Consider the following 12,058-nt stretch of genomic DNA (forward strand, 5'->3'; position numbering starts at 1 on the left):
GCCCAAAGAGTCATAGTATAGTAAATTGACTAAAATGTGATAAAAAGAAGTCATAGTATAGTATGTCGACTAAAATGTGATTAAAAAAAGTCATAGTATAGTATGTTGACTAAAATGTGATAAAACGTCATAGTATAGTGTGTTGACTAAAATGTGATAAAAAAAAAAGTCATAGTATAGTACGTTGACTAATATGTGATAAAAAAAAAAAAGTCATAGTATAGTATGTCGACTAAAAAGTGATAAAGAAAAAGGTCAAAGAATAGTATGTGGACTAAAATGTGATAAAATGTCATAGTATAGTGTGTTGACTAAAATGTGATAAAAAAAAAAGTCATAGTATAGTATGTCGACTAAAAAGTGATAAAGAAAAAGGTCAAAGAATAGTATGTGGACTAAAATGTGATAAAACGTCATAGTATAGTATGTTGACTAAAATGTGATAAAAAGAAGTCATAGTATAGTATGTCGACTAAAATGTGATTAAAAAAAGTCATAGTATAGTATGTTGACTAAAATGTGATAAAACGTCATAGTATAGTGTGTTGACTAAAATGTGATAAAAAAAAAAAAAGTCATAGTATAGTACGTTGACTAATATGTGATAAAAAAAAAAGTCATAGTATAGTATGTCGACTAAAAAGTGATAAAGAAAAAGGTCAAAGAATAGTATGTGGACTAAAATGTGATAAAACGTCATAGTATAGTGTGTTGACTAAAATGTGAGAAAAAAAGTCATACTATAGTATGTCGACTAAAATGTGATAAAACGTCATAGTATAGTGTGTTGACTAAAATGTGATAAAAAAGAAGTCATAGTATAGTATGTTGACTAAAATGTGATAAAATGTCATAGTATAGTGTGTCGACTAAAATGTGATAAAAAAAAGTCATACTATAGTATGTTGACTAAAATGTGATAAAACGTCATAGTATAGTGTGTCGACTAAAATGTGATAAAAAAAAGTCATACTATAGTATGTTGACTAAAATGTGATAAAACGTCATAGTATAGTGTGTCGACTAAAATGTGATAAAAAAAGAAGTCATAGTATAGTATGTTGACTAAAATGTGATAAAATGTCATAGTATAGTGTGTCGACTAAAATGTGATAAAACGTCATAGTATAGTGTGTCGACTAAAATGTGATAAAAAAAGAAGTCATACTATAGTATGTTGACTAAAATGTGATAAAACGTCATAGTATAGTGTGTCGACTAAAATGTGATAAAAAAAGAAGTCATAGTATAGTATGTTGACTAAAATGTGATAAAACGTCATAGTATAGTGTGTTGACTAAAATGTGATAAAAAAGAAGTCATAGTATAGTATGTGGACTAAAATGTGATAAAATGTCATAGTATAGTGTGTTGACTAAAATGTGATAAAAAAGAAGTCATAGTATAGTATGTGGACTAAAATGTGATAAAATGTCATAGTATAGTGTGTCGACTAAAATGTGATAAAAAAAAGTCATACTATAGTATGTTGACTAAAATGTGATAAAACGTCATAGTATAGTGTGTCGACTAAAATGTGATAAAAAAAAAGTCATAGTATAGTATGTCGACTAAAATGTGATAAAACGTCATAGTATAGTGTGTTGACTAAAATGTGATAAAAAAGAAGTCATAGTATAGTGTGTCGACTAAAATGTGATAAAAAAAGAAGTCATAGTATAGTATGTTGACTAAAATGTGATAAAACGTCATAGTATAGTGTGTTGACTAAAATGTGATAAAAAAGAAGTCATAGTATAGTGTGTCGACTAAAATGTGATAAAAAAAGAAGTCATAGTATAGTATGTCGACTAAAATGTGATAAAACGTCGTAGTATAGTATATCGACTAAAATGTGATAAAAAAAAGTCATAGTATAGTATGTTGACTAAAATGTGATAAAAAAGAAGTCATAGTATAGTGTGTTGACTAAAATGTGATAAAAAAAAGTCATAGTATAGTATGTTGACTAAAATGTGATAAAAAAAAGTCATAGTATAGTATGTCGACTAAAATGTGATAAAAAAAAGTCATAGTATAGTATGTTGACTAAAATGTGATTAAAAAAAGTCATAGTATAGTATGTCGACTAAAATGTGATTAAAAAAAGTCATAGTATAGTATGTCGACTAATATGTGATAAAAAAGAAGTCATAGTATAGTATGTTGACTAAAATGTGATAAAACGTCATAGTATAGTACGTTGACTAAAATGTGATAAAAAAAAGTCATAGTATAGTATGTTGACTAAAATGTGATAAAAAAAAGTCATAATATAGTATGTCGACTAAAATGTGATAAAAAAAATCATAGTATAGTATGTTGACTAAAATGTGATTAAAAAAAGTCATAGTATAGTATGTCGACTAAAATGTGATTAAAAAAAAAGTCATAGTATAGTATGTCGACTAAAATGTGATTAAAAAAGTCATAGTATAGTATGTCGACTAAAATGTGATAAAAAAAAAAGTCATAGTATGGTATGTTGACTAAAATGTGATAAAATGTCATAGTATAGTATGTTGACTAAAATGTGACAAAAAAGTCATAGTATAGTATGTCGACTAATATGTGATTAAAAAAAAAGTCATAGTATAGTATGTTGACTAAATTGTGGAGGGTCCAAGGACAGAGAGATGCTGTGTGCTGTAAAGCCCTCTGAGGCAAATTGTGATTTGTGATATTGGGTTTTATCAATGAAACGGATTGAAAATTGAGATACACCTTATAAAATGATTGATGTGGGACTCAACATGTTGAGTGTGCCATTATTAGTCTAGGCACATAAAAAAATCAGTAATATAAGAGACCAAAGTATATCAATATGTGATTCTTTAACTTTCCATATTGACATAGACTTCAACTAGCCTACTGTATATACTACAACAGCATGAGTGAATTCTTGAAATACAGTTAAGGCTTTTGGTTTTGGTGTGTCACCCTTAGACTTTCAGTGGCCCCATCTGGCCACCCCTATGAAAAATTTTTGAGAGTGCTTCTACATATGACTCCATCTAAACGCTGAAATCTGAAGTCTCCTCTCTCAGAAATAAAGACAGCATGTCTTAGAGGACAAGCGCAGCAACCATGATGTCATCCCTTCCTCAGTGACATGATGTCAGAGACGGCATTCGGCAAAATGCTGAGATTAGGATTATTCTCCTCGGCCCTGAACATCTGCTGTAAACAAACAGTGAGAGCACTGGGAGAAAAAATCCCTGCAGTAGATGGCAGTTATTCAGATGAGAGTGGCTTTTACCGCATGATGGCCAAACATTCATCCGTAATAGGATAATAGTGACCCTCTCAGCACTATTAAAACTATTATTATACGGAAATACAAAAACACTAATTAATTCTACTGGGACGACAAGGTGAATCGGTCCTCATCTGAAAGTCTCTGTATTCAGCGAGCTGAATAAATGAACTATTGCAGTTATTGTGCATCAGACGCAGAAGCAGCTGGGAAATTATTGTCAGTCATGCAGTATGCTAAGTATGTTCTCATAACCACAGCAGGTGTGAACCAGCTCTGACTGGCTTCTGCTCAGCCACACACACACACACAAATACACCATGCTTGCAAACACACACATGTCCCCTCTGCCCCACCGCACCCTCCACCCCAAGCTAAAATCCTGTCAGTCTCATGCACATCTGCTTCCCCAGCAACTACTGCTGAGTAAGCACCGCGTTAGCCTCTGCTTCCCTTCATGGGAGATCATAACAGGACAAAAATACTCCACGTATCTGTCACACAAAACATTGTGATGGCAAAAAGCTTGTGAATCACACACACACACAGGCGTCTTTTTTATATATATATATATGGAAATTATTGTTTTTTTCTCATCAAAGTGTTTAATTAAAAAGTTCTCTGCCACAGTTCACAATAATTTCTCTGTAATTTACATGTGTGAGTTTCCTACTGATTTTCTTGTGTAACCTAGTAACGGGGAAAACAGGAGCTGTTAAGACCCCACACGTTGCCTCTGAAGTTGGCAACGGGATGCAAAATGATTTATAATTACAGAATGCAATAAGACTTATACTTAACTCTCAGGTGAGACACGCGGCTGGTGCCAAAAAGAAGCTGCGAGGGAATCCCACACAGGAACAGCTACTGTGTATCTGAAGATAAGTGTTTGAAGACTGAAGCCGCAATAAAAACTGGTATTTGAAAGTATGTATGTATAAATCATTACTCTTGTACAGTGCTGCTGATATACTGTAGATGTACAGTGGCAGTTACAGATAAGACCTCTCTGTGATTAATGGTTCTCACTCCCATCATCCCCAGGCAGTGTGCTCCTATCTTTCATGCACTGCAGCTACACTTTGCCCCTGCCTTAAACGTGGGTGTCTTTTCAGACCTAATCATAGGTTTGCCCTGCAGGTATGTGGCTAGCCGGGTTCAGTCATGCTGGAAAACCTATCACTCAACAGCTTTTATTATCACAACTGCAAAGTGTTGCTAGGCAAGTCCCCTCATGTGCCGTATCGCTGCTGTGAAAGTTGAAGATTTTAGTTTCAGCCGCCTGCTACAATATTCTCAGTCATCTCAGCCCCTGAAGCTGGTGCTAAAAGTGTTTTAGTGCAGTATTTAAGTCATTAAATCCCACAGAGTGACAGTTATTGGACCGTGAACTGCTGCACAGATCAACTGCAGAACATTTCCCTCCACCTATTTCTTTCCTGACTTCCAAAGCTTGGCTGCAGTTCATGAAATAATTTCTTCAGGGAAGGGAATTCACGTCGTCATTTTTCTGTCATCTGGAGGAGAACATATGAATAAATCTCCCAGATGAGGTAGAAACAATACTGAAGCAAGCAAGCATTGACAGAACTGGAATTAAGCATAAATCTGAGGTAACACTAAGAAGGGGAACACATATTTCTTCCAGCAACTTTGGAAATGTCCAGACTTTGTGTAGTCTAATCATTGGGTGATAAGGCAAAGAAAGCACAATTTATTTCTGCCATTGGAAACAACATGTGGTCCAGAATCTTATTCTTCCTGGGATTATGAAAACGAGTCTAGATCGCTTCTTTAAGTCCCCCTCCACTGACTTTTTTCTCTTATGTTTATGTCTCTAAAATATCTGAAGCCAACTATATTGATTGGTATCACCGCAAATGTTGTTAATAGAGAGGTGTTTTCTACAGCAGTGGTTCCCAACCAGTGGGTCGCAGTCCAAAATGGGGTCACGGGTCCATTCTGAATGGACCGCACGTGACTTGCAGATGTGTTGTTTGTGAAAAAACACACTTCATTTTGAAGTACAGTGATTTTTTGGTACAGAGCTTTTATTTTGAAGGGCCTTTTCCTGCTCTAGACTTACAGAGACAGCAAAATAGCTCAACGACATGGCCAAACTTAAGTATGACCCTTAATATATCCAACTGTGTGGACCTTGAACTAAAAAATCTGGACCACTGCTCTACAGAAGGGGGCGATGTCTGTGCACTTCCCTAAAATCTGAGATTCCGATGTACGCCGGGCACACTAGATTAAGTACGTCACTAATGCAAAAGCCAGTTGCTGTCTTATACTAGAAACACATATCATAACAGACTTAGACAAAACACCCACAAAGAAACCTAAAACCTCCAGAGCAGGGCAGATTTGTCAGTACAAAGCACGAGAGTTTGCAATAGCATATAAGTTTTGACAGCAAATATGGTCGAGTGTGCAGTTTTGGATGTAAACCCTGGATCTTCATTTCACTATCTCCCAAAAACCCCATCATGGCAGACATTACTCTTATGTTTCACAACCATTAAGGCTGTGTCAGCCACTGCAACTTAGCCTACAAGGTAACAAGCAACATAAACAAATAGAAGATTCTAACTACACTTGCCATTCTGTTATATCTGCCAGCTGCCGACACAACACTCTTCATCTGAGTCTGACTGAGGCCCAACATGTGTGGCTGAATCTGTTTCCTCTGATGCTAACCATCTTGTACGTACTGCTCTTACACCGCTCAGCGTACCCCAAGTAGTGCTGTGACAGGCCAAATCAAGAACTTCTGAATGAGGGAGGAAGAGCAGATGTGCCTTTTTTATTTACTTTATACGTGGGGAAACCATGTTAAACACAATACTAATCATAGCAGAATATTTGTACAACTTAAAAGCATGTTTGGAGCAGGACTTTAAGATTCACTGTTTTCTGCAGACCTATGAATTGAATATAGTGATACATTCATTCAACTTTGGTGTTAATACTTCCTTTAACTGAATCATGAGAATGGTGCAAGTATGGCAGATAAATGATGTGAATGTACCTCTTTAAATAGCAGCAGGATGCGAATAAATTAAGGCACTCTCACTTCCTCTTTTGTAAAGCATGTTTTTCTAGCTTTACAGGATATTGCACTTTTGCTAATAAATGTTAGAAAATCATAATAAAGACCACAGGCTGTGTCTAATAAGCTTGAACTAGCTATTGCACAACACTAGTATTAAATTTGGTCACTCTCTGCGTTGCAGAGGAGAGCTGTCGGAAGTATCTGCGGTCGAGTACATGCTGTGTCATCTTCCTCTTCCTTTAAGCGCGGTTTGAGTGACTGGTAGTGGGTGTGTCTGCACTGTGGTATTGACAGATCTGGCCCTGTCACTTGTCTTTGTGTCAGAAAGCCTGTGGGAGACAGGAAGTCAGACATCACAGTGGACAGAAAACGGACATCAGACCACACCTAGAGCCTTGGGGCTGGACAGCACACAGTCACTACTAGCAACACTCTGACTTCTTGGAGCACTCAGAGCTCATGACTCAACCACGTAACCACTTTTGTTTTTGTTGAATGAAAGAGTGCTATCAGTACAGAACTGTAAACAAGACAAACAAAAGGTATTCAAGTAAAAATATACAATATATTTGTTGTATAAACTTGTACAGAATGTCTTGGACATTTAGCTTTACATATACTATACATAAGGGTCAAAATAGGGTCACTTTCGCATCCTTCATGATTTTAAGAAAATGTCCCCCATGACAACCACATTTTATGTACATCTTTACAAACATACCAAACAAAACAGCCCTTGGATGCACTTTAAGAGGCCATGACGAGATACAGATGCCTTGTAAAAAAATCCCTGAAAATGTCTCTCTGTGAGGTAAGAACACATTTTTTTTGTCGAACTCATTTTCCTTTCATTCCCTCTCATACATCAAACTCACTCATTTGTTCTGAGACGAGACTGGCAATAGAGAACAGCTAATTACACATCGTGTTTCCCTTAACATTATTGTGCCACAGAAGCAGGAGTAGCTGCAGACTGAAGACTGTTAGAGTAAAAAAAAAAAAAGGTCAACATCCATTCCTTTATACACTGATTACTTACACATTTGTTCCTTTCCATCGTCGCAAAACCCAGTTCTATACACTAAACCACGGCCTGGTAACTGACACATTCAATCTCATGTTAAGGTATGGTCAAGTCCTCAACAACGACAGGAAACGTGACCTAAAGGTTAAAAAACAAGGTCCACGGTAGAACAAAATCACATGCAAATAAGCAGTTATAAGCAACAGAATGTACAGGGGTGTGTCTGGGGCATAATATGTTTTAACTTTGATATTTTAACAAAAAAAGTGGCCACTCAGTCTTGCATTTAAAGGACTATTTAACATTGAGGTGTTTACTAGACATTAGTGAAGGTAAATAATGCTTTCTGTATTAACTCCATTTTGCTACAAATGAGCTGCAAACAGTCATCAGAAGAAAAACAGGACAATAACTCAAGGCCGGATCACTGGAGTAGCTTATTTCCCTCAGCTAGAGTACCATCAAGACACCTCCGATTGGTCCCCAGAAAACATTCTGATTGGCCAAAGACTCCTTTCAGACCATCAAGGCAATAATCACAACTGATACAAAGAAATACATTAACATCGGCTTTACAGCTGGTGAATAACAGATAACAGTCAAACGACAATCCTAGATTTAATAGAAAAGTTATGAAATGTCCTGCTATTATGGTCGTACGTGACCATTGATTAATGCCATGTATGGTGGGGTAGCAAAAGTCATCCTTGTGTTAGAAATTAAGGCATTGAGAGAGGATCTAATGGAGCATGTTCTCTGTAACGCGGGCTCTCAGATCAGTGTTCATTTTGGTGCACAAAATACTGTAACTGACTTACTGCTTGTGTCAGCAAGTTAGGCATCTGACAGGCTGAGAGAGACCTCAGAGACACCAAAGGAAATGACAAAAAAAAAAAAAAGGCTGCCCAATCGATCCTCATGTTGACTCCAGCGTGTCCAGCTGGAAGACGTTGTGATTGGTCGGTGTAGTGAAGAAGAGCTGCTCCTCGCTGGTGGAACGGTTATCACAGGGACTGTGCAGCCCCAGCGTCCTCTCAAAGTCCAGGAGCTGACCCATGAAGTTGAAGTTTGGGGAAATGTTGGACTTCTTCCTCTTGACAAAGTCATAAGCGTCATTGAGCGAGAGGTTGAGTCTCTGCATCAGGTAGGCCACGGTGACAGTGACTGAGCGACTGATGCCGGCCAGGCAGTGGACCAGGATGCCGCACTGCTTAGACCGAGCCTCATCTGTTAGAGGAAGGGAAAACTACAGTCAGGAGAAAGTTGTTGTTCTAAATAATATTTTCCTGTACTACAATGTTTAACTTATGTGATTCTGGCTCTTAATTGACAGACGTAACCCAAATAGTTGACTGAGAAGTAGAGTTTTTGTTTTAAGAATTCACTTGATCTAGAAAACAGTGTGCCTAGCATACAGTTAATTACACACATCAACAAACAACTGTCAACAAAACAACACTATGCTCGACTTGTGAAGCTGCATTCAAGCACATCCCCAGAGAGTGGAAACAACATTTCCTTCCTCATTCTACCTAACCCTTTGGAAACTAGTTCATGATGCATAGCATTGCAACCACCAAACAAACAAGTCAACAAGCTGTGGTTTCAGGTGCAGTCGTGGCAAGAGACGGCGAATCAAAAGCGAAATTGAAACATAATGTTGTGGTGCCACCAAAAACACAAAAATGTTCATTTTAGTTTCAAGATTGATATTTTGTTTCTCTGTGTCAAAGAAATTCAATGATACTGCTGAAAACAGCCGTATCACAATTGGTTAGGGAGGGGACGTTTATCGTAGTTCTAAGTGTTAACCAATATTTGCTTTTGAAAATAACACAACTCCCACCTGTCCCACAAACAGTCACAAACCTGTTTACCAAACAATTGTAACCAATAATTCTTTCAGAGGTATTAATTATTGCATTGTTATTTAACATCATTAGTGAACAATTACTTATTTACTACTAATTTCTAAGTGTCATATGACTAAGGTGCCCAGCCCATGTAGGCTTACTATAGAGTGACACTCCTTGTGACAAAACAAACAAACACCTACACACACACACACACACCAGGCACAAATTTATTCTCTTACAAGTGTGAGTGTGTCTGTGAGATTTAAATTTAACAAAGCCCATTATCAACCTACTCACCTATAAATGATATAGCCTCTGGGAAGAACTGGGACAGGTTCTGACTCCAGTGGTCCGAAATGGGGATCTGTTTGTACCTGAAGTGGCCGTCATGCTCAAACATGTTGGGGAGATTGGGTGTGACGTTCAGGATGTACTTGATGTTGTACTGGCCCAACACGTCTAGGTTGGTGGAGTCTTTGGCGCAGCCCAGGTAAAGGTAGGGTAGGATCTGGACGGGGAAAGCGGGCTGATTGCTGGGGATGGGGCTCTCCTCAGACTCCGTGGCGCTGCTCGGCTCTCGATCGGATTCCCCATCGGAACAATCTGAGCTGATCCGGAGGTTTCCAAACCCCAGGACAGAGAGCGGAGGAGAGGAGCTGGGACAGGAGCTGTCTAGGAGGGTCTCACAGTGCTCTGGGTACTCTGTGTGGAACTTTACAAATCCACCTGGACAAGAGCCAAGACACAAATGAACAAAGTCACACCAACAGGGTTGATTAACTTTTAAATAAAACCTACATCTGATATAAACTGTTTATTTGAATCATACTTTAAACACCAAAAGGGCTGCTGAGTACTGACGCAGAGCTGTGTGTAAAGAAGCAGCTCAAGTTCCCCCCAAAAAGAACCATTCATGAAATGCATGCCTGTTCCTGCTAGAGCAAAACATGGCGCAGCCATTTTGGAATTTTAATTGAGAATCTCAGTGACACACAAACTTTTGAACAGCTTACAAACCGCAAACCCACAACACAGGATGAACGATGGCGCTTAAGTAACGTCAACTGTAACGTTTTAACACAACTAACGAGATCAAAGTTGAATGTTACAGCTCGTATGTATTATAACTCGGTATCTGAAAGTTTAAAACCGTTTCCCCGTGAAAACTTCTCTATATAGCAGCGTATCTTCCTAAAACACTTGCTAGCCTCTATTACAGTTTTAAAGATGCAAGGTTATGCTATCAATGCGCAAAACTAGCTGGATATTTAACGGTTGAAACATAAAGCGACGTCAGTTAGACGTTTTCTATCGTTATAAACTCCCTGGCAGTCACACTATGTTACCTGACTCTTACACTTGTGTGTAATTTCGTCTTTTTTAGTGTTAATTCGACACTTAAACTACTTACCTTCCAGGTAATACGCTTTACAGCCGTCTTCCCATAATTTTTGAAGAAGCAGACCCAAAACCGAAGCTGGAGCTCCGCTGTCCTGCCAGTCCACGGTGCACTCATCGTACAGGACCACCGTGTCCGTCTTACACCGCCTGATGAACTTCTCCTTATCCTCGTGGTTGGGGATGATAGTCCGGATAGGTATGTTGCCCTTTTTGAACCTCCGGAGCATCAGCCCCGGTATGGCCAGGTTTATGGCTGTCTCTATGTGGGATGATTCATAAAGCTCATGTGAACGGCAGTCCAGCAAGAGCAGAGAAGTGCCTCCGGACTCTAACTCGAGTTGCAGCCATTCCACGCTTTTACTCGGCGTCACATTAGACATATCGGACTCAATATCATACTACACGCAAGCACAAACACTTACTACATGGTCCACATGACGACGGTAAACTACATTTTTTCACCCGCAAAAAAAAGGAGCGTTAAATGTTGCCCCGCCAGTGCATGGCGCTTCTGCTTGAGCGAAGAGATTTCCCCTTTTTCCTCTTCTCTATTTCCATCAGTCAGTGAGTCTGACCTGCCCCAGGGCTACCGGACAACTGTTCACACTTTCATTTACGACACACGAGTTTAAACGTGAATGTTTTAGAGCCAATAATGTCTTCATCAACTTCGGCTACTCCACATCGTACCAGGGTCCTCCATGCACATTCTCGTTGTACCATTCCGATGCATGGGAGGGCTTTTTTTTAGTTGACAGTAGAGCAACTCAAGAGGGAGGAGTTTATTCCTTATGATTTAAAGTCATAGCAGAAATATCAAAGTTTTACATCACTCAAACTCAATGGAATTATTTTACCATCACAATTTTGTCAGTCTTTATCATCATGTTTATAAACCACTGTTTGTGATATTATAGCAAGTTTAACTTTAAAGGGGATTGTTATAACTGTCAGTCCTTTTCCTATGGACTAAAGTGTTCTGCTCAATACTACCAAATAACCTTGTAACCTCATGTAACTTTTATTTATTCTTTATTTTATCACTTTACTATGAGCAATTATTCCACTGCACAGTATCTACCCGCACATGGATGTCTTCATAACCACTCCTGAATGTGTATTAAACATATGTTGCACATGTTGTAGTTGCATAAGGTGGTTATGATGGGCCCCAGTGCACCCCATCATGCACATACTGTGCACAGTGATTTTGCCAAGTAGGACATGCTCCTGAATCAACATCCCACATCCTGGTCCAGGACCAACACCGCAATCAACCAATCACAGTTCTCTGACATCATCAGTGTGAGGTTGATGTTGTGATGATGATGATGGTCCTGGATAAACCTAATCAAATCTACCCAAGATCAAGATGGAAAAAAGCAGGGAAATTGTGTTGATTACAGGAATTTGCAACTTAAAACTGAAAAATTAAGTTATCCAATAAATTCACCAATATTCTA

The 12,058-nt window shown here is 38.3% G+C and overlaps 1 protein-coding gene across 1 annotated transcript; it reads right to left on the reverse strand.

The window, feature by feature from the left end:
* Nucleotides 1-6,859: 6,859 nt before the first annotated feature.
* Nucleotides 6,860-11,341, reverse strand: LOC125891928 (dual specificity protein phosphatase 7-like). Its single transcript, XM_049581533.1, has 3 exons — nucleotides 10,606-11,341; nucleotides 9,492-9,920; nucleotides 6,860-8,565 (listed from the first exon to the last, which is right to left on the reverse strand). The coding sequence occupies exons 1-3, from the start codon at nucleotides 10,973-10,975 to the stop codon at nucleotides 8,255-8,257; spliced, it is 1,110 nt and encodes a 369-aa protein (XP_049437490.1). The 5' UTR covers nucleotides 10,976-11,341; the 3' UTR covers nucleotides 6,860-8,254.
* Nucleotides 11,342-12,058: the final 717 nt, after the last annotated feature.

Source organism: Epinephelus fuscoguttatus, linkage group LG7 (assembly GCF_011397635.1).
Source record: "Epinephelus fuscoguttatus linkage group LG7, E.fuscoguttatus.final_Chr_v1".
NCBI lineage: Eukaryota > Metazoa > Chordata > Actinopteri > Perciformes > Serranidae > Epinephelus > Epinephelus fuscoguttatus.

Excerpts from the sequence above, each read along its gene's own strand:
- LOC125891928 (XM_049581533.1), bottom strand. The coding sequence starts at position 10,975 with ATGTCTAATGTGACGCCGAGTAAAAGCGTGGAATGGCTGCAACTCGAG. Across the intron at positions 9,921-10,605 it reads TAAAGCGTATTACCTGGAAG|GTGGATTTGTAAAGTTCCAC; the intron begins GTAAGTAGTTTA and ends GCTCTTGTCCAG. Across the intron at positions 8,566-9,491 it reads AGAGGCTATATCATTTATAG|ATGAGGCTCGGTCTAAGCAG; the intron begins GTGAGTAGGTTG and ends TTCCTCTAACAG.